The 26,264-nt window shown below is 40.2% G+C and overlaps 1 protein-coding gene across 1 annotated transcript in view; it reads left to right on the plus strand.

Moving 5' to 3' along the window:
• The window catches only part of satb2 (SATB homeobox 2), a 166,540-nt gene that overhangs the window by 95,616 nt on the left and 44,660 nt on the right, over positions 1-26,264 (plus strand). Inside the window, exon 11 of the mRNA XM_048599022.1 lies at positions 21,584-21,781. Within this exon, the coding sequence (XP_048454979.1) occupies positions 21,584-21,781 (198 nt within the window). The remainder of the gene's footprint in view (positions 1-21,583; positions 21,782-26,264) is intronic.

Here is a 26,264-nt window from a genome sequence, read left to right on the forward strand (position 1 = left end):
CTCCAGCATCGGCAGTTCCTACTATCTCTGAAACAATTTTAACCCCACTGCGAAGCCTCTTCTAAGGATGCCTACCTTGAAGAAGTTACCCTCCATTTCTGAAGAAGGGTCTAGGCCCGAAACGTCAGCTTTCCTGCTCCTCTGATGCTGCTTGGCCTGCTGTGTTCATCCAGCTCTACACCTTGTTATCTCAGATTCTCCAGCATTGGCAGTTCCTACTATCGTTGTAAAATCATTGTCCTGTTGGCTTCCCCTGGAGGAATGCAAAAGATGCCATGGCACTATCGAAGAGAAGGGGAGTTTTTCCTGACGGCTTTGCCAATATTTGCCCCTCAACCATTACCACAACAAAACAGGTTCCTTGTTCATTATCTCATTGCTGCTTGAGAGACCATGCTGTGTGTACGCTTAATCACCTTTAATTCCTTTTGAGAAACACTGAAACTGTGAACAGTACTGTAAAAATGTATGTCTTTTAAAAGGCAATATATTCATGCAAAACCTAACTATTACTGCTGGAAGGGTTAACAGACAAGCACAGTGAAGTTCTAATATGTAAAACATTTTAGCTATGTCGATGGGTATCTGAAGCACTGGTATCTTCGATACAATGGCACTAAATATTTCTGCTAGGTTTTATTCTGTAGGTGAGAGCAATCATTCACACCACTAAGAGAAGTATTTCACACCAGTGAAAATGGCAAACATTCAATCACAGGTGTGAAATGCCATTATACTGTTCCGCATGAGCCACCTAACAACACCATACACGGCATCGGGTGCTTATTCAGAACACCCCATAGACTAAACAGAGTGACTCATCCAGAGCGATTAAATATGCCACTCTTTGATGCGCAGTAAAGATCTGCATATTGTGCTTGTGCCCACAGCCCTGAGGGGTTAAGGCTCAGTCCCATCTATAAATGAGGTAGCACCATTCAGCATGCTGTGGTGAGCTTTCGGCTGCACAGCTTGCCTCTTGTTCCAAGACTGTCGACTTATTCAGGAATGCCTCTGCTTGCAAAGCATTTTTAATTATTTTTGAAAATGAAAAAATAAAGCAGATCAGTAAATTAATACAGGTGATTAGAACACCAGCTGGATACACAGAGCGCAATATGTCAGAGTCTATGCTTTGTCACAAATTTCACCAGGTCTGCTGGGAAGGGCATGTTGTTGAAATGTAGATCCTTTAATCGGATCAGTCATGCAAATACTTTAGGGGAAAACAGGATTAATAATTCTCTAATTACTGTGAATCCACTTCACCTTGAATATTAGACTTCTCAAAAAGATGCCATTAGGCTTCCCTGTAGGGAATTCCTTGGATATCATGATGTCATTGAATCTGGATCCTGGCTGGCGCCTCTTTTGCCAGAAATTAATTTTGTTTACACACGCCTGCACACATGGTCACACTCGCACATAATCTGCCTCCTAATAGCTCCAAGGTCAGGACCTGTCATGTTGGGGACAAATTGAACACTTTCTTACTTAAAAGTCAGTTGAGAGAAGACACGCAGTACATAACGAGACCTGCAACAAATTCTATTAAAGAGGTATTAACGAACACAGATTGCAGCCAGTTTATCGCAGATTTAGCAGTGAATGTTAAATTAAACATGCAACCTTTTCACAGCGGTGTCAGTAGAGGCCCGCTGTGAGATCTTCTCCTTCTCCACCCCGATGACCTCCACAATTGATAAATCTCACAATGCATCTGATCCTTCAGTCAGAACCTGGCGCACTTCCCACCTTGTGTGTTGCACCTGGTGTCATTGGTTCAGGAGAGAAACTTCTGAAGTAGCCACGCAACATTTGGACTTAATGTGGATCTGCCCTTTCAAAGGATGTATTGACCACTGGAGAATGGAAAGTAAGAATTTAAAGAGCGAATGGCTAATGCACTGGTTTGCTTGCGCCAAACCACATACTGGTTCCAGGGCAGTGAAGGGAGGGGGAGGGTTAGGGAGAAGAAGGAAGAATAAAGTACCGTGGCAGTTTGTTGGTTTCAGGTTGTTAACAGCGATTGTTTCCTTGCCTCGTTCTTTACCGAAAAGAGAGAGAGAGGTTCAGGTTTATGTGAATCTGGCCTGTACATGTAAAAACAAGGCAGTGTTGTATTACAGATTAGTTTATAAATCCCCAGTGGCTTCACAGTTCAGTGCCTACAGCTGCTGCAGATGGAACAAGGTTTTGTCTCTTCGACGTGCTGCAGCCGGCAGTTGAAGGAGAAAATGGAATGATCAGGTTATTAACATGTAGGCTTTGAGGATGAGGCTGCACAATGAGAACAGCTGGTGTTGCTATCTTGGCTGCTGCAGCGGAGATAATCAAATCTCTGTATTTCTGGTGTAGGGAGAAACAAGAACAAGTCAAACAAAAAAAAAGGGGGACCTGCTGATGCTGGGATTAGTACTGATATTCCATAAGTTTTTTTTTTGTCACACTGTATCACAGCCGCGGTGAATAAACAGTCTCTCAGATAAATGGCCACTCTGTTCTCCACACTGCCCAACCCCACCCCCGCCCCCAAACCCCATACAACATTATGCAATGGTAGACAGGGCACCATGGGCAGAGTTTCTGTGGCCTGATGGGTGTGGGAATTGAACTGGTGGCAGCATAAGTTGGCATTGCCACCTGGCGTGTTGGTTTGCCAGCACCATCGAGCTCCGGAGCCACTCTTGGAGGCTGGACTGACAGCAGAACTGCTTCCTACCCACAAGTAACAGATAACTTGTTAACTTAATTAAAAGGCCAGCTTTAGGCCACATCCACCCACACCCCCTTGGGGTTGAGGACATAAGTATGGTGACCTACTCTTGCTGGAGGAGAAGGTGTAGAAATGAAGGGGCATGGACAATCACACAGCTAGGGTGGGCATGATGCCGGGGGAGCTCAGAGAGGTCATACCGGTTTCAAAATGTTAACTCTGTTTCTCTCTCCACAGATACTGCCAGAACTGCTGAGTTTCTCCAGCATTCTTGCAGCATTTTGCTTTTATTTAAGTGCAGGCGGCAGGGTAGGATGGTGCACGTGCATTCTGCACATGTGTCAAGGATCAAAAATATGGGATGAATAACATCCCAACAGCATGACTGCTGCCTCCCATATGGGACAGTCCTGTAAAGTGAGGTATTCCCATGGAAGCTGCCTGGGAGGGCTCCAACTGCAGAATGACCTTAGGCATCTACATGAGCTCCCCCCCCCCACAAACCAATCCCCCACTTTCTTCAAGCTTACCTTGCTTTACCTGTGGCTAAAGGCAAATCTGTGGAGCGTTTCCCTTTCACACAGTTGTAACTGTTTTTCATTTTAAGTACTCTAAAACACAGGACCATAATGTAGAGGTGATGAAATGTGAGTGCAAGATTAACATGTGTTAACTTGGGAATTTGATGTATGTGGGAAATTGGTGCACGTGGGGGAGGAGGCATTGCTTTTACTACCAGGAACAAAAACAGAAGTTGCTGGAAGCTCAGCAGGTCTGGCAGCATCTGTGAAGAAAAAAATCAGAGTTAATGTTTGAGTTCCTCTTCCTCAGAACTGGACCTGAAACATTAACTCTGATTGTTTCTTCACAGATGCTGCCAGATCTGCTGAACTTCCAGCAACTTCTGTTTTTGTTCCTGATTTACAGCATCTGCAGTTCTTTCGGTTTTTGCTTTTAATACCATTCTTTTAGCATCCAGCAGCTGGTGAGTTTTCAAAGGTGTTCAGATCTGTCATTGGTTGGTGAGTTTTAAGATTGTATCTCTCTACATAGAGGCAGTGTTTAAATTATTGCTGGTTAGTTATAGGTATTGCATTACATTTTTGCTTAACTAGTTTGACGAGTTAATATACTTCAGATCTTACGTTGTGATATTGCCAAATTCAAAATTTAACTAGTTAAAGTTAAGGATGGCAGGGCAGGTGATGTTTTGCAGCTGCAGTATGTAGGAGCTGGTAGACAGCAGTATAATCCACTGGAACCATATCTGCAGTAAATATCTGCTGCCAAAGAAACTTTGGCTCAAAGTTGATCAGTTATATTCTGTGCTTCAGGGAAGAAGAAAGTTACTTGGAAACTTTGGTTCCTTTGGTTGAGTTCCCCATCGCGGGGAGGCAATGGCCTAGTGGTATTATCACTGAACTATTAATCCAGAGACCCAGATGGTGTCCTGGGGACCTGGGTTCAAATCCTGCCATGGGCAGATGGTGGAATTTGAATTCAATAAAATATCTGGAATTAAGAATCTAATGATGACTGTGAATCCATTGTTGACTGTTGGAAAAACCCATCTGGTTCACTAATGCCCTTTAGGGAAGGAAACTACTCATCCTTACCTGGTATGGCCTACATGTGACTCCAAACCCACAGCAATGTGGTTGACTCTTAACTGCCCCCTGGGCAATTAAGGATGGGCAATAAATGCTGGCCTAGCCAGCAACCCCCTCATCCCGTGAATGAATAAAAGAAAAGTACTAAAGATTTGGTCTGTGCTCAGGGACAGGCAGGTCTGACTGCAAGTGAGACAGGTTTGAGGTCTGAAGTGGCAATAATAAAGGAGCTTCAGCCCCTGTAGTTGATAAACAGAAGAAAGAGGTCCTGCTGAGGAGGTACGAGCTGTAGGGGCTAAATTAAAAGCAGAACCACAAATAATCTCTGAAAACTACCTGAACCATGACCAAATTGGCACGGGTGAATAAGACCAAAGAATTGAATGTTTGGTTCAAAGATGGTGAGGGAGAAAATGGTTTCAATTCATGGGGCACTGACAGAACTGGACCATCAATATTGTTTTCACCTGAAACCAGGGTCCTAGCTTGCCATATGATAGGGTTGTATAGAAGGCATTAAACTAAACTAAATTAGTAGTGGCAGGAAGGTTCAAATGAGATTTGGACAGTTAAAAAGAAAGGAAGAGGCTGTTGTGTAGGGTAGCAATGCAGAGAATAACTTCCAAAGTGTGACAGGAAGGAAGTGAGATTGCAGACACGAGTGCATCTACTAATGGTCAGATTAGGGAAATATGGCTTTAACCTAACAGAGGGGGTAGTAGGGTACAAGTGAAGGGAGATTAATAAATTCAAAGATAAATGTTGATTTGATAGAAAATTGTAACAATGTGGGTAAAGACAAACTGAATGAGATAGAAAGGGACAGTGCACAAAAGACTAAGGAGTGTGAAGGGAATAGCCGTAAATAAAAATTGAACTCACTTTATCTGAATGGGTAGAACGTTGGTAATAATATAAATGAACTAATGGCACAAATTGAGATAAATGGGTTAGATCCGATTGCAATTTCAGAGACATGGTTGCAAGTTGACCAAAGTTAGGAAATAAGTATTCCAGGGTACACAATATTTCGAAATTCAGTCAGAATGGAAAAGAAGAATGAAGTAGAACTGATATGAAAGAACAACATAAGGGCAAAGATGAGAAAAAATCTTAGTTTAAAGAATCAACAAGTAGAATTGGTATGGGTTAAGATCAGGAACGACAAGAGTCAGAAAATGCTGGTGGAGTAGTTTAAAGGCCCCCTAACATAGTTATACCATTTGGATAGAGCAATAAACAATAACTTATTGGACCTTGTAACAAAGGCAATGTAATAATTGTGGTGACTTTAACCTGCATATAGGCTGTACGAATAAAATTGGCAAACATGGCCTGGAAGATAAGTTTGTAGAATACTTTTGTGTTAGATTCCTGAAACAATATCTTGTGGAACCAACTGGACATATTAACTGTTTTAGATCTAGTATTGTCAAGTAAAGCAGGATTAATTGGTAATTTTGTAATAAAAGATCCTTGGGAAATAGTGATAATAATACAATTGAATTCCACTCTTATTTTGAAAATTACATAATATTAAAACAAGCAGAAAAATCTTAAATTTTGATAGTATGGACAGCAGTGGAACGCTGGGTGAGTTTGACTGGATAAATAAACAGAATGGTATGGTAGTGGATAAATAGTGGGAAGCATTTAAAGAAAAATTCAAAATGATAAAAAAAATTCCATTGAACAAAATTACAGCAAGAAAAATCCTCTCATTTTACTACAAAGGTTAAGGACAGTATTAGATTGAAAGAGGAGCATTATAATATTGCAAAGCATAATAGTATGTCAAAGCATTGGGAATGTTTTAGAAACCAGCAAAGGGGAACCAATGTGTTCAGTAAAAAATGAAAAAAGTAGAATATGAGAGTAAACTATACCAGAATGTATGAAGATTGTAAGAGTTTTTATAAATGTAAAATGAGGAAGAGAGCAGCTAAAGTAAATGTTGGTCCCTGAGAAGCAGACAGGAGAAATTATCATGGGGAATGAAAGAAATGACAGATGCATTGAACAAATATTTTGTGTTTGCCTTCACAGTGGAAGACAAAAGCTACATAACAGAAGTAGAGAATATCCTTGGGGCTAATAAGTATGTGGGTGTTAAGATAATGAATATCTGCAGAGAAAATGTATTGGAGAAATTCAGAGGATGACTGTCTTCTAAATTCTGATGACTTGTATCCCATAGCTCTAAAAATTATAGCTTCTGACTTATTGGATCCATTAGTTATGACGTTCTATTCAGGAACAGTCCTATCAAATTGAAAACTAACAAATGGAACACTGATAATCATTTGGTAGAACACAACTTGAGTATTGCTGAAAAAAAAGACATACTTTGCCAAAGCTTTTCATTTTGCAATCATCAGGACAATCCGCAAAAATACCAATTCAAGGCAAACACCAATATTTCTGCTGCATGAGAGGACAGTGCTGACTGGTTAGCAAATGGCCTCAGATTGGTAGAGACACTGCCATGAAAAATGCACCAATTAATGATGATTTACGGGTTAACTCCAGGCTTTATTCAAAATTTAAACCAAACTTGTCTCCAATTGCTTAGGGCAATGCCCTGAGAAATGAACAAATGAATGGCTGGCACATATTTGCTTGAGTAGAAACAGGCGCATTGTGTGTACGCGTTCTTTCTTTCTTTCTACAAAGTATAGAGATCTGTGTATTAACGCACATAGCTACCAGTACACACAAATTCACCTTACTGCAAACCCAGTATTAGCACAATGCATTCAGAAAGGATTGTCAGTCATCTCCACAATCCCATCCATGAAGACATTCATATCTCTGCCCACAAAGTGGGAAGTGAGCTTTATTTTCTTCTCTGCCTTGTGTTTGGTGAGAACAGTCAAGCACCACAGTGTGAGGACGCATTCTGGGCTTGTATCATTGGAAGTGGGCCTTACATGTCACTAATGTGTATGAATGCTGGATGCTTCTGAAAGTGGTCAGCACTTGCAGCTCTCTGCACCTGTGATTCCTGGATAAATGTGCCCAAGCACCTAGCTGCATCATTCAAGGAGTTGAAGAACAGACAATTGCATGAGGAAGTTGCTCCGAGCCATGAAGGACCAGGCTCAAAAATCTCACTCAACAAAACACTTTAACTGAAAATGGGAAAATTCCAGCCAAAAATGTAGCATGCAGGTACAACAGGCAATTAGGAAAACCAATGGCATAGTGGCCTTTATTGCAAGAAGATTGGATGAATAGAATAGGAAATATTGCTATATTTGTGTAATGCTTTAACGAGACTACACCTGGAATAATGTGTGCAGGTTTGGTCTCGAAATTTAAGGAAGGACATACTTGAATTGGAGGTAGTACAGTGGAGGTTCACTAGATTGACCCCTGGATGAAAGGATGGCCTACGAAAGGCTGATTAAACTATAACTGTATTTCTTGGCATTTTGAAGATTGGGAGGTGATCACATTGAAACATTCAAGGTTATGAAAGGTGCTTGTCAGGATGGGTACTGAGAGTACAGTCTCAGAATAAAGGCCTGGTCATCTTGGACTGAGATGAGGAGAAATTTCTTCACTCAAATGGTTGCAAATCTTTGGAATTCTGTCTCCCACAGAGTTGTGGATGCACCATTGTTGAATATGTTTAAGGTTGGGTTAGATGGATTTTTGGAGTCTCAGGGAATTGAGCGATATGGAATGCATGTGAGAAAGGAGAATGAAAGCCCAAGGTCAGCCAATATCATGTTGAATGATGGAGCATACTCGATGAGCTATATGGTCTTCTCCTGCTCCTATTCCTTATATTCTTATGCTGAAAACGTGTTTGTCTTCCTCCTTACCAGCAATAGCAGACTCCAGTCCAGTCTATGACAAAGACCCATCTATTGACTCTCCAGCTTCAATGCGAATGATGGCTCACTGGGGACCTTTGAGAACAATGTGTCAAACAAACAAGGTTATCTCCTAAATCAATTAGATTTAATAATTGAGAAATAAACACCATAAGGGCTATAAGAGATCCAATTAGTATTTGAGAATTCAACGTCAAATCAAAAATGGACAAGAGAGGAAAGAGGGAAAACGAGATTGCGAGATGGACACAAATTTAAAGTATGGAAAACTCTTTAAGTCTAAAATTTAAAATTTTGAGAAATCTCCTGCAGCAATTCACAATCTGGGTGAATGAAATTCCACATACATATTTTAGGCAAGAGAAGTTGATTGGTAGTTTTAAACACAATTAATTACTATACACTTCAGGAGAAGAAGTTGATCAGACTTCAAACATTAATTATGTTTCTAGCTCCACAGATGCTGAGTTTTTCCAGGATTTTGTGTTTGTTTCAGATTTCCAGTATCTGCAGTATTTTGCTTTCATCCAATTGGAGGCTAGTTGCTAATAGACTACTGTATTGTTGGAGATCACAGTAGCCTGTTTTCACAAGGTTTTTAAAAATATGTCTCTTTAAATCAATTAGAAGTGAATTTTTTGTGTGTAGAAAAGCTCTCTGTACATTGGAAATGATTATATTTCCTTCCCCTTTTCACATTTAATTTTAAAATCTTACGCAGAAATTGGCACACGTAACAGTGTAAAATTTGAAGTCTGATGGACACATATGGGAACATTTACATAATAGGTAATCTCCCTTGGTATTGTACGTTGGGGATTTTAAATCAACTGTCCTCCAGATGAAGCAAGTTTAGAGGCCACAGATAATTGGATCACTGCATGCACACATAATTGAGTTTCCAACGTAAATTCATATATTTTGTCTTTAATGACACCATAAATTCCTATTTCTACATGAATAATGTGAACTACTTATCTAAAGTTGTCACACTGCTGGGAATGTTGTCACAGTGTGACCATTGTATATCGACAGTTACTTTTATGAATGTAGATGTGGAAGTTTATAATGGGGATAGTTGACAAAATGTGTACATCACTAGCACCTGAACTCATTTTGCATGTTGCTAAAACATACATCAAAATAATTGTCACTTTTTTATAATTTGCAAAATAATTTCAATACAAGAAGTAAACATCTCTTTAACTCCTATTCAGAGAATGCTGGCTTCTGATCAACTATGCTGGATTTTCCCAGCACAATTGGCACAGAATTGGTTAAGCCATTGCAAAAGTTTCAATGCAAGTTATGTCCAGCACATCTCTGGTGTCTGTAATCTCTGGAGCTAGTTTTGAAACCATTGTACTGGAAGATGGGCCTGCCCAGAACACTAGACATGCTCTGAGGCTGAAAATTAGGAAGACAAGTTTCTGCTCATTGTGCCTTTGTGGAGTCTCTCATAATTGATTTTTTTTTTAAGTATAACTCTACTAACAGATACCTTTTTAAAAATAAAGAAGATTTACTTTACTAAGAAACTGACTGCTGTATGGCAATGAAACTAGTTAATATTTCTGTATTATTTTTACAGTCATTTTCAGTTATTTAAAGTCAAGTTATTCACAGCTTGTGGACCACACTTGAATAAAAGTGTAGTTTATCTCGGTATAAACACATTTTTGGCAGTATGAACAAAGCTGCACCAGGTTAGCACTCTTAGTACATCAAGAAATATTTTAATGCAGGGAAATAAAATAAACAGTTACATTCTGAAGCACTGTCCAATTCCACTGGTTCATGGGACCCTTTTACATTTGTGAATATATGAATGACTTGTGTGGAAACTTGAACCACAATTTCTCTTTACAAAACTAGTGCAATTTTGAGTGTAATTTGCCCTCAGATTGCCACTTGCACTCATTGCAGAAATTCTTGATTCCTGTGTATTTCTTTCGAGGTTATTATATCAGTGGCAACTAATTGAGAGGGGTAAGTTCAGTTATAGAAAATGTAATCCATGGAAGAGATTCTGTATCTTGATAAAATTCTATCCAAACATTTTTGTAATCCTGGCAATTTTAAATCTCTAGGCAAGAACTGTGCAGTACATTCATGCGCATAGAATCCATCTGTTGGAATAATTCACTTGGGGAGTGTGGGGAACTCCACAAATAACCAATTACATGAAAGTTCCACTGACAATCAGCAATTTAGCTTAAAAATAAGGTTCATTCATTTCAGCAAGCATGGCTAATTTGTCTAATAGACCTTGTAATATTCCTTTTTTACGTCCACCCATTTCTTATTTAGTTCCTCTTTGTGATCTCTCCATCGTAATCTATTTGTTCTTCTTTGTCCTATTTCAACTCTTGCTCTGCAGGTGCCTTGATTATGAAACGTATACTGTTCTTATGATGTACTGTTGCTTCTCAAAGAGAAAAGCCCCTCTGCCTCTTTTAGTTCAGTACAGTCCCTGAGTCCCACACAGCAGAGATGAGTTATTTTATAACAAATCTGGATGTTGGCCTGCTTTGCGTGTTAACTGGATGCAAAATTTACTTATTTGGGACATCATTTACTTATTCAATGTCTTCTTCATTAAGAGAAATTGAAGAAACTGTAAAAAAAAAACTTCTGTCTTAAGAAGGAGAATCACTTTTGATTTATTTCATACCAGACCACTTGTCAATGCCACTAGGAGGTAAAGAAAAAGAAAGATTTGAATTTATATGGTTTGTTCTACAACCTCATGATGTTCCAAAATATTTTATAGCCAATGAAGTAATTTTGATGTGCATTCGCTGTTGTATTGAAGGAAATGCAGCGACCTGTTTGTGCACAGCAAATTTCCACAAGTAACAAGATAATAATGAGTAAATAATCTGCTTTAAGATGTGGATTGTTGAATAAATATTGACCAGGGCATTGAGATAATTTCTGAGCTTTTCAGCATAGCCTGATGCAAACTTTTACATTTACTTGAAAGGTAAGATTCTGGTTTAATATCTGTTATAAATGAGGCTGGAAATGTGCTCTGTCACTTCTAGTCTCACTACTTTGTGGTTCCAACACAAAATAAAAATACTTTTATCTAGTCACCAAGATATCCAATTAAATACCGTATTTATATCAGATTTTAAACAAGATAATCTATCAACCAGGTTTGTTAATAAATATGATTAATGGTTTATTATCAAAACAAAACTTGTTCAATAAAGATGCAATAATTGATTAACATAGTGAAGTATAAATGCTTATCCTTCTAATATGACACACACACAAGCAATTTGCTTTCTGAAATAAAAACACTTTGGCCAATGGGTTATTCATGAAATTAAAAGGATAAAGTTTGGTATGTTCCCAAAGCTGATGTTATGGCACCCTGTGGTCAGGTCAGTAATCACGCCCAGTTGCCTCTGAAGTCCTGTGGATACAGCTTGCTCACGAAATATGATCTTGAGATGTTCTTTCAATCACTCTTTCAAAAGAACACTTGAGTTTAACCTTCAACTGATAGTTGATTTTGTTACCTGATAAGGGAGAGATCAGCCAGGTACCTTGACCATAGCAAGTTTCCTCCAACTCACTTTGTTCTTTGCAGGCTTGCTGCAACTTTACCAGATACAGCTCGAACATCTCCAACAAAAACAAAGTTGCTGGAAAAGCTCAGCAGGTCTGGCAGCATCTGTGGAGGAGAAAACAGAGTTAACGTTTTGGGCCCGGTGACCCTTCTTCAGAGCTTCAGGTTCTGAAGAAGGGTCACTGGACCCGAACCGTTAGCTCTGTTTTCTCCTCCACAGATGCTACCAGACCTGCTGAGCTTTTCCAGCAACTTTGTCTTTGTTCCTGATTTACAGCATCCGTAGTTCTTTTGGTTTTTTTAATAGGACATCTCCAAGCCAGGTATACAGCAAAACACGCAGTTATCACCAGTCCTATGATTACTAGGAGCCTTGTTTTTAAAAAAAATCCCCATAATCTGCAGTGAATGTTCAATCATGCTTCTTAAAGGAATGTCTTCAGGTTTGTCCACAAACGTGAAATACATTCCCTTTTCCACAATACTTCGAAACCTCAGTCCTTCAGGCAAATTAAGTATGAAGTATCTTGGTAATACATTTCATTCAAAAACAGCACTCCTGACAATGCAGCATTCCACTAGCATTGCACTGGAGCATCAGCCTAAAATGTTTCATTCTGTCTTTCGAACAGAACTTGGACTCTCAACTTTCTGAAACAGAGGTAAGTGTGCTACCTATAAAACCCCACTGGAATTTGCCTAAGAGTTTTCCTACCTAGTCTTTTTGCTCCTCTCACCGTGAGAACTGTTTGGATTCTAGTCAGCATTTCCAGGATTAGACCAGAAGCTAAACATCTCTGGTTCTCTGACCCATATATTTGTATTGAATATACTGCTGATTCATTTTGACTTTGAATACACTGCAAGGCTCCTGAAAAACTGACCTGGTTTCAGATCCAAGATCTAATTGTGACACATTTTGAAATTATAGCACAAAAATGTCTTCCCTTCCTTTTGCATAAACTACAGGCTGTTAAAACCCAGGTTGACTGCCACCACTGTAACTTGTTTTGTTCAGACTTGAAGGCGTTCTGAATTATAGCCAGAATTGACTGTGCAGCAGCACTGAAATTCTTATCATATTCGTTTGATTTTTTTTCACTTTTTTTTAATCAATGTGTTGAACATTCCTAAACTAATATGTCAAACCAGGATTTCCAGGCTACAAAACCAAAACTGAATGCAGAACTCAAACAATAAATGACATAAAATGTTACCTGAAGAAAAATCGGTGTTATGTGAGTTAAACTTTATCAGACTTCGAGCATTATGCTAGTTATATGAAACATCTAAATGTTTTGGAATATTTTAAATCAAATGTAGTTTTCAGGATAAACACTTCTCTATTGACCATCATGAGTAATGCACTGTGGGACTGGCATAACCACCAAAGTTAATTATGTAAAAAGTTTGTATACATTGATATGAAATTTGCCTAATGGGACAAAAACAATTTCTCTTCTTGGTTTGTTCCCAATATTTAGGATATTGTGTAGGTGAATATTTTTCCTCCAGTGCGCAGGATCACAGTAAATTTTCACAAACCACAGAATTTTATTCTTATTTTTGAAGATATTTTATTTTGGGCTCATCAACTTAAGCCTATGTTTTATGCTGATATATTCAAATTTCAAAATTAACTTTGTGCTTGCAAATTTCAAATGTTTTCAAATGGAATTTTTTTCTATGGTACTTATGAGAATTACTTTTTCTCTTGGAGCTGGGACCATAAATACCATTTGAATAATTTTTTTTTTCCATTTGTTCTCTAATTGAATTGCTGAGATTAAGTCTTTGAAGTGACAATATATTCACAGTGTCTCCAATGTAATATGTTTTTTCTTATTTTGGACACTCTTGCTACAGGTTTAGAAGAATCCAGTAGTTTGCAGCCTTCGGCTGTACAAAATAATACTATCACAAAATATATTATGTAGAACTTAAATATCACATAATGAAAATCTGAAATGCTGTTTAAATTCATAACTGCACATTTGGAAGAGAAACAGGCAAATCCACGCACACATTATTACAAAAGCAGCAAATCCCTCTTCATGTTGTGGATCTGAATAAATTGTTGCCATGTCTAGTTTTGGTTTGTACACAGTCTGTTACATAAAAGCTTAGTCAAAGCATTTATGAGCATTTTAAGGTATCAGCGGAGATACAACTCTGAATATAGTTTTTCTAGTACAGCAGAGTTGATTAGATTATTAATCCTGAACGTTTTATAGATAATGGTCATCCTCACTAATCCCTTGAAAACTGAGAATGCAAACAGGAAGTTCTTCATAATCCTTCCATTCTCTGTTTCCTTACTATGTTGAAATTGAGCATCATTTCATTTTTTTTTCCCCAGGATTTGAAAACTTCGAAACCTCCTAAATTGTGGTAGGTAGCAAGACAGAAATACTGTTTTTTAAACCGAAAGTTACTGTCATTCAAGAGGGTTGGTTAGCTCAGTTAGCTGGATGGCTGGTTTGCTATGCAGAGTGATGCCAATGGTGTTGGTTTAATTTCTGTACTGGCTAAGGAAGCAATGAAGGGCTATCATGGCCTTTCCCCTCACCTGAGGTGTGGCAACGCTCAAGTTAAATCACGACCAGTTGTCTCTGTCTAATGAGAGAGCAGCCCTATGGTCCAGTAGGATGATGGTGACTCTACCTTTCACTGCATTTTCTTGATTTACTTAATTTTTCTTATCTTTTACATCATTTATGTTCTGCACAATGGCCCTGGTCCTTCATGAAAATTCTCATTGAGGAAGAAAAGAGCTATGAGCTAGTTATAATGAGATAGATCGATTTTGCTCTTAGGAAGATGATAAAATTAGTTATTTTTATAGTTACTTAATGTCTCAGTCATTATTAATCCAATGTTATCTGACACAATCTTGCTTCCAGGCAATTAAAAGAAAAGATTATTCTCCTCACAGTTGGCATCTGTAAAGTTATCTGAGGACTTTCCTCAGTAACCATCTGAGAAAACACTGATGTCCAGTGGACAACAGTGGATCCTGTAGTGTAACCTTTTATTGTTGAGTTGAATTGAGAGCGTGAGCCAACTTGGAGGGAATAAAGTTAATTAAGAGGAGACATATCTGTCCATTTCTTCATAAATGCATCCAAAATGCACTACTTATTTGCCTGGCATGTGAACAGTGCTCGGTCATATTTCTTCACGTCTAATTGATCATATTGCAATCACGTCATTTGTTACCGAATGTTGAGAGTCTATCCAATCTTGCGTTTGTATACGGAAAATTAAAGATCTCAAGAAAGGCTAGTTATCTCATTCCTGTCTGCACACTGTGCTGCACAATGGTTCACACTGCATTTCCTGAATTACTGCAAGCATAAAATGAAAGTTTATTGATGCTGGCATTGAAACAAATTATCTGTTTGTTGAAGAAGCGGTCAGGGGGTGGGGTGGTGGTGCGTGGGTTAAGTAATACTCTAAAGGGGCAAACTGCATCTCAGAAAGGAGCTCATAGGTCAGCAGATAATTTTGTGAATTTTGGACTTGTGGAGCAGACCATTTTCAAATCCATGGCACTGCTGCAAGATTTGCACGGTTCTGAATCTTCCGGTCAGTGGTAACATTGTGCACATTGCTGCTGCCTAGAAAGATTTTCCCGACTGGACGTTACTACCCATTTCTTATGGGATTTTTCTAATCCTGACTTCAGCAGAAATCAGCAGTATAACATTTCTTGGGGAACTTCATCAGATTGCATTAAAGTCAGGGGAAGAAAGGACAGGATCCCTTTTTATGGCACTAGCTGCCGTAGTCAAGTAAGTTTAAAGGTCCAAAAACAGAAGTCGCTGGAAAAGCTCAGCAGGTTTGGCAGCATCCGTGAAGGAAAATCAGAGTTAACGTTTCGGGTTCGGTGACCTGAAGAACTCAGTTCTGAGGAAAGGTCACAGGACCCGAAACGTTACCTCTGATTTTTCTTCACAGATGCTGCCAGACCTGCTGAGCTTTTCCAGCAACTTTGTTTTTGTTCCTGATTTACAGCATCCACAGTTCTTTCTGATTTTATTTAATTTTAAAGGTCCAGTCCATAACTGAATGGGCATTCGTTTGAGAGTAAAAGTGGGTAGCTGGTGAAGTTCTGATTGAGATGGTGGATCAGTTAGGTAGGTGGGCAGTTGGATGGGTGAGTGAGTGACTCAATGAGTGTGTAGGTGTTGAGGGGGCTGTTTAGGGAGATGGGTTGGTGAGTAGGTCAGGTTATCAGCGAAATTAGACATTTGGAGAGATAGTTGGTTGGAAGGCATGTGGTGATTGTGGATTTTACACCCGATTTTAAACTGTCTAACATTTTTCTGGATATCTATCAAGGTAAGTTGTGTGGGTCTGTCCCAAGCGGGGCAGGTGGTGGGATAGTGGTAATGTCCCTGGACTAGTAATCCTGAACCCCAGGCAAATGTTTTGGGGACATGGGTTAGAATCTTTGGTAGTTGATGGTGAAACACGAGATTGATAAAACCTGGAATTAAAAGATAGCCTAATGGCGACTGTGTCTGTTGTTATAAAATCCCATCTGGTTCACCAGTTTTCTGTAGGAAAAGAAAGCTTCAGTTCTTACCTAGTCTGGCTGACGTGTGACTTCAGACCAACAACAATGTGAATTGAATGAACTGCCTCTCTGGGTAATAAATGCTGATCCAGCCAGCAACCCTGTCATCTTGTGAACAACGAATAAACAGAAGTGTTCCAATGTAGCTCAGAATTGGAGCCTTATACAGAGGGTTCCAGGCACGTAAGAAGTTTAAACTTCCCAAGAAATTCCAATGTATGTCCGTGTATCAGGACACCCACAGGGATTGGGTGCACATCTTCCAACATAAGTCCGATCTCTGACGGTCTGACGACAGGAAGATTTGAGCCAATATGCAGGTATTCAAAACGTTAGCTTTGCTGAATTCCAAGTTCAAAACAAGGCATGCCTGCATTGTCCTTTGCAGTGTTACGAACCCACCAGCAAAATTTCCTGGAGAGATTTGACAGGTTGCTGATCCTTTGTTGTTTTCGGGTCCAGCTGAAGACAACATTATTGAGAGCTCCTATGCATATATAGTGCATTGGAAAGAATATCATAAAGACTCAAAACTTTTACAGCAATTTTAATAAGTCCGCTCAATAAGGCCTTTGCTTCATGGCTCATCTCAACAAATTTAACAGCAATTTGCTAATATTCTGCTAGATGAGTTGGTAAACAGTATCTACTGTGTCAGCAAGTTGTAAATTCTGTAACTTGGCTACAATGAAGAATCTTATGGATGCTAAACAATATTGAAGACATAGTTATGAATGTAACCTATTTATGTTATTACATAAATTAGGAATTTACACCGTTTGGCTCCATTCTCTTGGTTTGTCCTGCAATGTCTATAATATGGTTTTACATGGGCCAGAATTCCTCCTGTATTTCACCTAGTTGGCCGTACTTTATCAGCTTACGTAATGCATTACTTTTCACCAAAGATCACTGGATAGCAGTCAGGAATAGGGTGCTGCTTGATTTTCTCCTTCCCTAACCGAGCCCCTGGTCCATTTGTAATACACCATTTCCTAACTTGGATGACCTACAGTCATAGAGACATAGAGATATACAGCATGGAAACAGACCCTTCGGTCCAACTTGTCCATGCTGACCAGATATCCTATATAAATCTAGTTCCATTTGCCAGCATTTGGCTCATATCCCTCTAAAGCCTTCACATTCATCTAACCATACAGATGCCTTTTAATTGTACCAGCCTCCATCACTTCTTCTGGCAGTTCATTCCATAGACGCACCACCCTCTCTGTGTGAAAAAGTTGCCCCTTAGGTCCCTTTTCAATTTTTCCCCTCTCACCTTAATTCAATGCCCTCTAGTTTTGGATTGCACCACCCCAGGGAAAAGATCTTTCCTATTTACTCTATCTATACCCGTCATGATTTTATAAACCTCTGTAGGTTACCCCTCAGCATCCAATGCTCCAAGGAAAATAGCCCCTCTCTATAGCACAAACCCTCCAATCCTGATAATGTCCTTGTAAATCTTTTCTGCAACCTTTCTAGTTTCACAATATCCATCCTATAGCAGGGAAAGCAGAATTGCACTCAGTATTCCAAAAGTGGCTGAATCAATGTCCTGTACAGCCTCAACATGACCTCCCAACTCCTATAGTCAATGCTAATAGACTAATAATGGCAGGCATACCAAAAGCCTTCTTCACTATCCTATCTACCTGTGACTCCACTTTCAAGAAACTATGAACCTGCACTTCAAGGTCTGTTTGTTCAGCAACACTCCCCAGGACCTTACCGTCAAGTGTGTAAGTCCTGCCTTGATTTGCCTTTCTAAAATGCAGTTTATGTAAATTAAACTCCATCTGCCCCTCCTTGGCCCATTGGCCCATCTGATCAAGATCCTGTTATAATCTGAGGTAACCTTCTTCACTGTCCGCTGCACCTCCAATTTTAGTGTCATCTGCAAATTGACTAACCATACCTCCTATGTTCATATCCAAATCATTTATATAAATGACAAAAAGCAGTGGACCCAGCACTGATCCTTGTGGCACAGCGCTGGTCACAGGCCTCTGGTCTGGAAGGCAACCCTCCACCACGACCCTCTGTCTTCTACATTTGAGCCAATTCTGAATGCAAATGGCTAGTTCTCCCTGTGTTCCATGTGATCTAACCTACTAACCAATGTACCATGAGGAACTTTGTCAAACATCATACTGAATTCCATATAGATAATGTCCACCAGTCTTCCCTAATCAATTCTCTTTGTTACTTCTTCAAAAAACTCAATCATATTAATGACACACAATTTTCCACGCACAAAGTCATCTTGACTATCCCTAATCAGTTCTTGCCTTTCCAAATACATGTAAATCCAGTCCCTCAGGATTTCTTCCAACAACTTGCCCAACACTGATGTCAGGCTCACTAGTCTATAGTTCTTTGGCTTTTCCTTACCACCTTTCTTAAATAATGGCACCACGTTAGCCAACCTCCACTCTCCAGCACCTCAGCAAGGGACTCAGCAATCGCTTCCCACAGAGTCCTGACCTCACTCAACAAAGATGGGAAATCAAATCTGGAGTAGATTTTACTGGCCTCCATTGGTAGACTAGATTGCAGGGTGATTGGAGAGGGGGTGGCCTGAAAAATGTCCCTGGTTTATTTCCCTCTGCACTAATCTGTCCACAATTTTACAAGGGTTATTGAGGCCTAGGGAAGCCTGTCTACCCTTTTGCCATTAGAGGCCTAATTGGCCAATTAGAGGTCGCTAAGCACTGTTTCCCACTGTACCCTCAAGCGTGAGGAGTTTTAGGGATATGTTTGAGAAAAATTTCCAGCATGCTGCTTGTTCATTACTTCTCTGTTATTGGCTCCCTTTCAAAATCAAGTCCCTCAGATGTTTCCTTCCTGCCCAGCCTCCAGATCAAAACCATGCAGGCCCATCATAGCCATCTGTTCTTGTAATAAGGTTCCTAATTTCCCTGTGTTCTGGGGTTATGGCACTTTTGAGTTAGGGAGACAGCTTGTATTCACAGTAATGGCCATCCCTCCCACGGGCACTGCCTGGAAAACAGAGATGCTGGCCAATTGGATTGACCGGTAGTGTTCTAAGGCAGGACATGTACCAAAGTGGAGGCGGAAGGCTCATCTCCAGCTAAGTCCCTTTGGAGCGTTAAATAGCTGTGGACCACCTGTGATGTCTCCATAGGTAAAAGGGTAGGAAGGAAAACTAAGATTCTGCCCCAGGACTTTCCTGGTCCATATGACTCCACAATCATTTGTGTGGCTTATTTTATGCAGCATGATGCATTTCATAGAAGTATTTCATTGGGAAAAGTTACCTTTCATTTTAATCTTTCAAGTTATTTGAGGGGAGCATCAGACTCAGCTGTAGTATTCACTGTGGTTATATAACTGGCAATATGACACTGTCTTAGGGCATTCCAACGCTTTTGGAAGGCAATCCAAACAGGGTTACCTTCCTCCACCAGACAGCAAAATGGGTGTCAACTTGTATCTCTCAGCCATGTCATTTGGAATTGTATGGCACAACACTAATAGCAGTTCCTCGCTCACAATTTTTGGAACGGTGTGTGGCTGGGTTTAAATGTGGTGATCACAGCATGAACTCCAGAGAGTCCTGGCACCAGTGAGCACTTTCACTGCTCCTGAGCACAAGACTGTGTGAGACCGGTCTCCTGGGCTCACAGAGTCAACCCTTCCAATGAAGCTCATTATTGACATTGTCAAAATATGGAAAATCCAGCCTGCAGAAAGTATTTGCATTTGTAGTGAATGCAGGACAATACTAAAATTAGATCTGTGCTCTTTAAGTGGAAAAAACCCCACTTTTTCCACATGAAATGTAATGAAAATTTGGAACGCTTTCTCCAAAATTCAAAGAATATGGATTCTTGGTGAAATCTCCATGACAAATTAGATAAATTTTGTTTCGTATGTATATCATAGGACATGGGTCAAAGATATGGAGTTGAGGTAACATCAAGTATGATCTAACTGGATGGTAGAATAGTTTCAAGGGATGAACGGCCTCTTCTTGTCCCTGCATCCCTAAATAACAGAAATATGACTATCTCTTAAAAACTTCACATGATGAGTGTGATTGTGCTTGGAACAAATTTTTCAGTGATCTCTGAAAAGCAGTCCCAAAATCTAATCCTATCTCCTGGTCAAGGGCTAGTCTATAACAAATATTGTTGAAGCTCTGCTGTATAGTTAACAATAATTTGCGAGTTACTAAGTAAAACTTACAGTCATTACTCGCAAGTTTGCAAGCAAACGTATTTTTAAAGCCTCTTAATCATATTCTCAGTCTAAAAATAGGCAGATTAACCAGGGAGGTGCTTTATAACCATAGCCAGCATGGAATTAAAATAAAAAGGTTAACCTTCATAAGCCTGAATCCTGGTTGGGAATGATTAAATGTGCAGTGGTTAAGATGATTACAATATTGTGACAACTTTTTCTTCTAACAGAAAGAATACATACACAGTTTATCACAGCATACAAGTCAATGTAGTACCAATGAGAGTTGAGCAACAAAATCACCTAATATTATGAACAGAAGACTGTAATGACAAAAAAAAAAGAAAATTTGCTGTCTATCTGACTGATAAGCATTTTGGATGGTTTATATATGGAAGTAATGTGATAATTGAGGAAAGAAGTTTTATCATCTTGTATGTGAGATCACATGCTGGCTATCATGTGAGCCAGAAACTATGTAGGCCCAAGTCTTGGGTACTGCAATAATTGCACCTTTTTGAAACAGCTCATAAATATAGTTATTATGAAAATTACAACAGACTCAATGGCCACCACCATGTTGGATTCCCTCCAAAGGCCTTCTGCCCTTTCCATCTTGCTAGAATCATGCTTTAAACTGATGCAACCCCATTATAATTTATATTTCTATTTTGTCTTGCTATCTCCAAATCATATCTATCCAATTGTCAAAAAATGAATGCTTTCATTGTTTTAAGACTGACTAGAGAGTATGCTCTATCAATATTAAGCTATTGAAAAGAGCATATATCTTGTATCAAAAACAATTGATTTATCTTCAACCAGATAGACTTTGATGTATTTCTGACCTGAAATATTTCCATAACACTAAAATTACAATTTGACCATTTAACTATCTGGAACCTGTAAATGGTGAGATGCAGAGCAAGACTTTGTTTAATTTTTTCACTCGGCAGATTGAAATGTTTTTTCACTTTTGTGAAAGCAAAGCATTGTAATTTCCCAACTCAGTCTTGACTTCGTCTGTCTTTCTTCCTGCTACAGGGATGGTTGTGTGAGCTGCTACGTTGGAAAGAAAACCCAACGCCAGAGAACAGGACCTTGTGGGAAAATTTGTGCACTATCCTGCGCTTTTTGAGCCTTCCTCAGGCTGAAAGGGATATTGTCTATGAGGAAGAATCTCGGCACCATCACAATGAACGTTTGCAACATGTTGTTCAACTGTCCCCAGAACCTATCCAGGTAGGATGAACGTTTTCTGTTGCTTTAACACCCATTAATTCTTTGTAAGAACACCTCAAGGAAGTTAAAGCAACACAAGAAATAAGCTGATGTGGTTAATGGATAATCTTCCCTACAAATGATGTAACTGATGGGTTATCTGCAGTGTTGACAAATGGGAATGTAAGTTATCCTGGCATCAATGATGCAGGTGACTCTCAGTGTGTTATGAAGTCACTGTGATGTGTACATCAAAAATCTCCCATTGGAGAAACGGAATTTTACAGTAAGATTAGGCATGACCTTTCTCCTCTGGGACATGGCATTCTGATGGGGTGAAAGATTTTGTCTGCAGCTTCCATGGATTTTATGTTAAATTAGTTGAGTCTGCCTTATTCCAGTGTGCCTGCTGGGTAAAAGCTGACAGCACAACCATGTGATTACTCTATATCAAGCTGCTCTTTGCCTGATGTTGCAATAAAGTTCCTGAATGGACAGAGATTCATTCTCCTCCACTAATATCCCCTCCGACCATCAAACAGAAGAAGAAGCAAGAAGAAATGTCTTCCATTTTTCAACAAAGTTCATTGAGTAGAAATTTGCCTTGGATGGTTGCAACAAATGGACATTATTGGCATCAGCTGCCTGTTAGATGGCCTGTCCAATATTCAGTTCTGTTTAAGTCACTGGAACTGAATATGGAGCAATGACTGTAGCACACAACTGATACGATATCCCTCAGTCTGTGTGACTGACTGAGATAAGTTTCTGTCCCTACGTCCCCACAAAGGTTTATTTTCACAGAAGCATCAATTACCCTGTTTTGTTTTCTCAATCAGAAGATATAATAATGAGGCAAGGTCACAATGTTACCAAGTCTATGTGTGGCCATCATTTGTCTGAAAAAGTACTGTACTTAACTTTGAAGTAAAATACCACAAGTAAAAATAATTTTTATGTGGTATAATTTAGAAAGCTGAGTCAGATGGTGGAAGAAATTTGTGGTCGTGTTTCAATGTAAATCTTCTTTCTCAAACCCTATACCATTTAGTGAGCCATTATATTTGTTACACCAATCCTGAAATTAGTGATAAATGAGATGGTGAAACAGAGATAAAGGGTGGAATTTAATGGGGTCTCAGGAGAGGCAGTGTGGACTGCTCCCACACCTACGCTCCTACCCCAACTATCAAAGGAAAGTGACTGACAGAATAATATGAAGTCAGCCAAATATGCTGTGGATGGGCTACATTGGTGCGGAGTGGAATTTCCATCCCTCAGTGGAAGGGAGTCCCGCCCTGTAAAGCTATCAGCCAATCTGGTTGTCTGGCACCACTAAACAGCACCATGAGCTCAGAGGTGGGCACCGGTAGGACTGCAAAGTGGTTCTGGGACAAAGCCACCAATGGATTCCTGGGCACAGGCTAGTCAAGACAATTGGGCTGGGAGGATTCATACTTGTTATGATTGGGGGTGGGAGCGAGGGGTTAGAGGGGCGGAGAGGAAGGAAGGAAGATACCCATCAGGTCGTCCTGATCCAATGCACAGAGGGTTGCCCCTGAAAGTAGTGCCTGCTCTCTTCAAATCATTGTCAAAGCATAAGAGAATCAGACTGCCACTCCTGCCCACCTACTTAGACCAACCACATTATGGTATGGGCAGGAGAATAATGAAGCCAATTGAATTTTAACAAGCTCAATTGACCCTTGATTATTTATTTTAATATGCTGATTTGGACAACCACTCACCCCCTGTATTATGGGGGTTGGCTTGGCTGTAGTTGGGAAGGTGGATGCCTAGGTAGCTGCCCTGTTTTGTTTGCTGCCCCTCACCACTCCAACTGCAAACACACCCAGTCAAAAGATGCCATTTCCCTGTTTTCATACAGAATCTCACAGGAGCTGCTGCTGGTCTGTAATGTGAATATGTAAAAATGAGGGGGCACTGCCGTACTGTGAGCAAGAAGGGTGTAGCATGCAGTCTGATATTGGTCCAGTTATACAAAGCCTGGAAAGTTGAACAATGAAAACTGAGATTGTTTATTGGTGAAAACTTTGGTTAAGGCCTGCACACTCTGTTAGTAAAATTTCCCGTGTATATGATGAGAGACGTAGATTTATTCTTCAGTGACAAATGCAGAAAGGCATGTCTGGAACAGCAGTCTGCACTCCCAAAGGAGAGGTGTCAATGTGGTGAGGCTGCAGCACAGGGCTGAATGCATGCTAAACAGCAGAGGCAGCTTGCTTTGGCTGAGTTACATAATGTCACAAACAGCTCTGAGTCCTGCTACATCTAACCATCAGTGATGTTGGACAATTAAATAACTATTCGGGAGAACAGCCTTTGCAAACTCATCATGTGATGGGGGACCCCAGCACGTCAGTGTAAAAGACCAGGCTGAAGCGTTTGCCTCAATCTTCAGCCAGAAGTGCTAAATGGCTGACCCATCTCAGCCTCCCCCTGAGGTCTCAAACAATATCAGTCTTCGCTCAATTCAGTTCACTCTGCATAATATCAAGAAACAGCTGAGGCACTAAATACTGAAAAGACAATGGGCCGTGACAACATTCAGCATTACTGAAGATGTGTGCTCCAGAACTTGCCGCAAACCAATTCAATGTGGAGCTGGAGGAGCGCAGCAGACCAGGCAGCATCAGAGGAACAGGAAAGTTGCCGTTTCGGGTTGGGACCCTCCTTCCCGACCCGAAACGTCAGCTTTCCTGCTCCTCTGATGCTGCCTGGCCTGCTGTGTTCATCCAGCTCCACACTGTGTTATCTCTGACTCCAGCATCGGCAGTTCTTACATTCTCGCAAACCAATTCAAGGTGTTCCAGTGCAGCTACAATTCTAGAAAATACCTGACAATGTGGAAAATGGCCCAGCTAAGTCCTGAAACACCAAAGGCAGGAGAATCTAGTCCAGCCAATTAGTGCCCCATCAATCTACTCCCAATCATCAGCAAAGTGATGGAAGGTGTCTTTGATAGTGCTATCAAGAAGCACTTGCTCAGCAATAACTGATCATTAACTCTCAGTTTGGGTTCTGCTAGATCCACCTCAGGTCCTGCAGCCTTCATTCAAACATGGACAAATGAGCTGCATTTCAGGGATAACTTGAGAGTGTCTTCCCACCATATCAAGGCAGTATTTGACTGTGTATGGCATTAAGGAATCCTAAAGTCAATGGGAATTGGGAATAAAACTCTCCACTGGTCGGAGTTTACCTAGCACAAGGAAAATGATTGTTGGGAGCTAATCATCTCAGTTCCAGGACCTGTGAAGCAGTTGAGCCTGAACCCTGATCTCCTGTCTCAGAGGTAGGGACACTACCACTGCATCACAAGAACCCTTTGTTCCTCAGGGTAATATCCAATCATCATCAACTGCTTCATCAATGACCTTCACTCCATCATAAGGTCAGAAGTAGGAAGTTTGCTGATGATTGCATGGTGGTCGGCACCATTAGTAACTCTTCTGATACTGAATCAGGCACATCCATATGCAGCAAAACCCGGACAACATTCATGTTCAGATTGATAAATGGCAAGTAGCATTTACATGCCCAAAGTGCCAGACATTATCCATCTGCAAAAAAAGAAGAATGTAACCATCACCTTTTGAAGTTCTGAGGCATTAATATAGCTGAATCTGCACTATCAACATCCTGGAGTCAAATCAAATAAATGAAATTCCATTTTGATTAAGACATTCCAGATTCAAAATAGTTATGATGCTAGTGGTATTCATATTCTGTTGAATTGGTCATTTATGAATTAAAAACTACCTGAATAGTCACCTTCACTGTTCAGGTCATTAAATACATTAATTGACAGCTATTTGAATGCCAACTCCAACCAATTCAGAAGGCTTTTGTGGTGATGTGGTAGTGTCCCTACCTCTGGACCGGGAGCCCTAGGTTCATGTACCATCTGCTCCAGAGGCGTGAGATAATGTCTCTGAACAGGCTGATTGGAAGATTTTTTTAAAAAAAGTGATTGGATACTGGAGAAGCCAAACAATTGGCACAGTGGCAGTCTTATTCTCCTGCATGTGGGATATGCCAAAGTCATTGAAGAACAAACCGTTGCCCAGACAACCATAGCCATTGTACTGACCTTTGTTGCAAACTTTCTGTGCTTTACCCTGAACAGTTAGTTTTCCAGAGGCTGACTGGGTGACTGGAAGACTTGAGGGTGTGAGTGGGATGATGGGGAGGGGTGTGTTAATGCAGGAAACTATGGAGGAAGAAGGGAGGCCAGCAGGGAAGGTACTGATTTATAGGATTTACTGGGGGTAATGTATAGGAGGTAACTCACGTGGGAGCTGCGAGGGAATCAGCCTCAGGAAGCCATCAGAAGTCTCACCACAAACCACAATTGAAGAGACAGCAAGAACTGCAGATGCTGGAGTCAGAGACAATACAGTATGGAGCTGGAGGAACACAGCAGGTCAGGCAGCAGCAGAGGAGCAGAAAAGTCGACGTCTCAGGTTTACAGTCCTGATGT

This window comes from Rhincodon typus, chromosome 7, assembly GCF_021869965.1.
Source record: "Rhincodon typus isolate 14 chromosome 7, sRhiTyp1.1, whole genome shotgun sequence".
NCBI classification, from domain to species: Eukaryota; Metazoa; Chordata; class Chondrichthyes; order Orectolobiformes; family Rhincodontidae; genus Rhincodon; species Rhincodon typus.